We start from the raw sequence: 2110 nt of genomic DNA, 5'->3' as shown, positions 1-2110 counted from the left end.
CTTAATTAGGGTTTAATTATGCAATGATGAATTTTAATTTGATTAGATTCTAATTATGCATTGATGAATTTTAATTTAGTGAGGGGCATAGTTGCCCCATAAATGCAACAGGTATATATAACAGAATATTCCCCTATAGATTTAACATCCACTAACTTGAAAGGACTAAAATCAACAACTTAAAGCAATTTGAGGGACTAATATCAAAATACTTAGATTTGAGGGACTAATACAAAATAGCTCAGATGTAAGGGACTAATACTAAAAAAACCAAAAGAATATTTACAAAACTAGTAAGAAAATATGGGACGATCCCGTGAGCATATCTGACCTTGCATAAAAAACTCAGATTAAAATTCATAAAAATGAGGGAAAACATTAGGCGTAAACTGCTTCAGAATTTTAGCCTACTAGAGGGGAATAACTCTGAACTTGTCACGGATATGTTAATCGGGTGTTGCTACAATGACCCAAATATGGGACCCAAGGCATGCGACAGATGAGGTGTCACCATCAGGTTGTATGATGCACTATTTATGAATGGTGCATCATGCAACCGGATGGTGACACCTCACCTGTCCCATACCTTGGGTCCCTTATTTGAGTCCTTTTAGCAACACCCTATGTTAATAGTTTCACCTGACATTTCCTTGTAGCAACACCCTTCATTGATTAGACGACTATAAATACACTAATGTGGGATTTAGAAAGTCCACAAATACATAGTGAGCAGTAGTTGAGAAGACGAGAACTCCAACACCAGATTCCCAAGGTCCACATCAAGAAATTTCAAAATCTGTTGCAATCTTAGATCCTTGTATCAATGACAGGGTCACACCTCGGTCCATCAATCAGGTAACACGTCTGCTTTCAGTATTTATGACGGCTTTCGGGATTGCATATATGCAAACCTTTTTTGCTGCCCCTCACTTGCCGAGCAATAACCTGAAGAACCCACTTCATTGGCATCGGCATCGGCATCTGCATCTCTACATGTTTAATTGAACGAGGGCCTCTTCTTTGCCTCGCCATATGTTGTCAATAGTATAGAGAACAATGCACTTTCTGTTCATCCACTGTCAGATGATCAACCGATAAATGGTTGAAGTTCACAATCATAGCCATCATAACGACGCATCTTCATCTCAAACCTGAGAAGTTCTAGCACATCATATATGTCCTCCGATCGCATATGCCTCCTATCTCCAGACACAAACTCATGGCAATTGCCGTCGATCTCCACACCACTGAATCCAGGACTCTTCTTTATCCCGAGCGACTTCATCATGTTCCTCACTCTCACAGCTCCATCCCATCTCCCGACATCCGCATATATATTAGATAACAGCACGAAATTCGAATCTGTGTCAGGCTCCAGCTCCACCAACCAGCCCATCAACTTCTCAGCCAAACCGACGTTTTTATGCATCCTGCAAGCCGCAAGTAGAGAGCCCAACACAACCTCATTCGGACCCATCACCGGCATCATTCTCTCCACCAAGTCCATTGCCTCCTCTAGCCGCCCAGCTCGGCCTAACAAATCAACCACACACCCATAATGCTCAATTCTCATCGGGATCTTACTATATTTCCTTTGCATAAGTTTATAGTAGTTAAGTCCCTCATCGACCAAACCAGCATGACTGCAAGCAGTCAGAGCTCCGGTGAAGGTAACGCCGTCAGGCTGGACACCCATCTTCTGCATTTCACTAAAACAATCAAGCGCCTCACCGACAAACGCAGCCGTTGACTGGCAGATCGCACATCCATTGTTCCAAGTGACCCTTGTCCTTCTAACGAGTTATCACGCATCAAACACTCTGGCAAGCGAGTCAATGGGCGCCCCACCGACCTACGAATCATGTCAAATGAAAGACAATTAGCTACCCAAAATGTTACCTACGCAGAGGATCAGCGCCCGCGGCTCATCGCGTCATTCGGTGCAGACACGCCACAATAGAGATAATCATGACATAATCAGGCACAATCTGGGCCGTCAGCTGCATTTCTTGAAAGTGGTGCAGGGCTTCTTCGAGGAGTCCGTTTTTGACGAAGCCGTCAATGAGGGCGGTCCATGAGACCTTGTCACGTTCGCGCATGTGGCGGAAGA

General features: G+C 43.8%; 1 protein-coding gene across 1 annotated transcript; it reads right to left on the bottom strand.

The window, feature by feature from the left end:
• On the bottom strand, window positions 646-2099 carry LOC109826631 (pentatricopeptide repeat-containing protein At1g05750, chloroplastic-like). Its single transcript, XM_020393652.1, has 2 exons — window positions 1951-2099; window positions 646-1790 (listed from the first exon to the last, which is right to left on the bottom strand). Exons 1-2 carry the CDS (start codon window positions 2097-2099, stop codon window positions 1088-1090), a joined length of 852 nt encoding a protein of 283 aa, XP_020249241.1. The 3' UTR covers window positions 646-1087.

The sequence above is a fragment of the Asparagus officinalis genome, chromosome 10, assembly GCF_001876935.1.
Source record: "Asparagus officinalis chromosome 10, Aspof.V1, whole genome shotgun sequence".
Classification (NCBI taxonomy): Eukaryota; Viridiplantae; Streptophyta; class Magnoliopsida; order Asparagales; family Asparagaceae; genus Asparagus; species Asparagus officinalis.
This window is presented reverse-complemented; position numbering and strand designations above follow the sequence as displayed.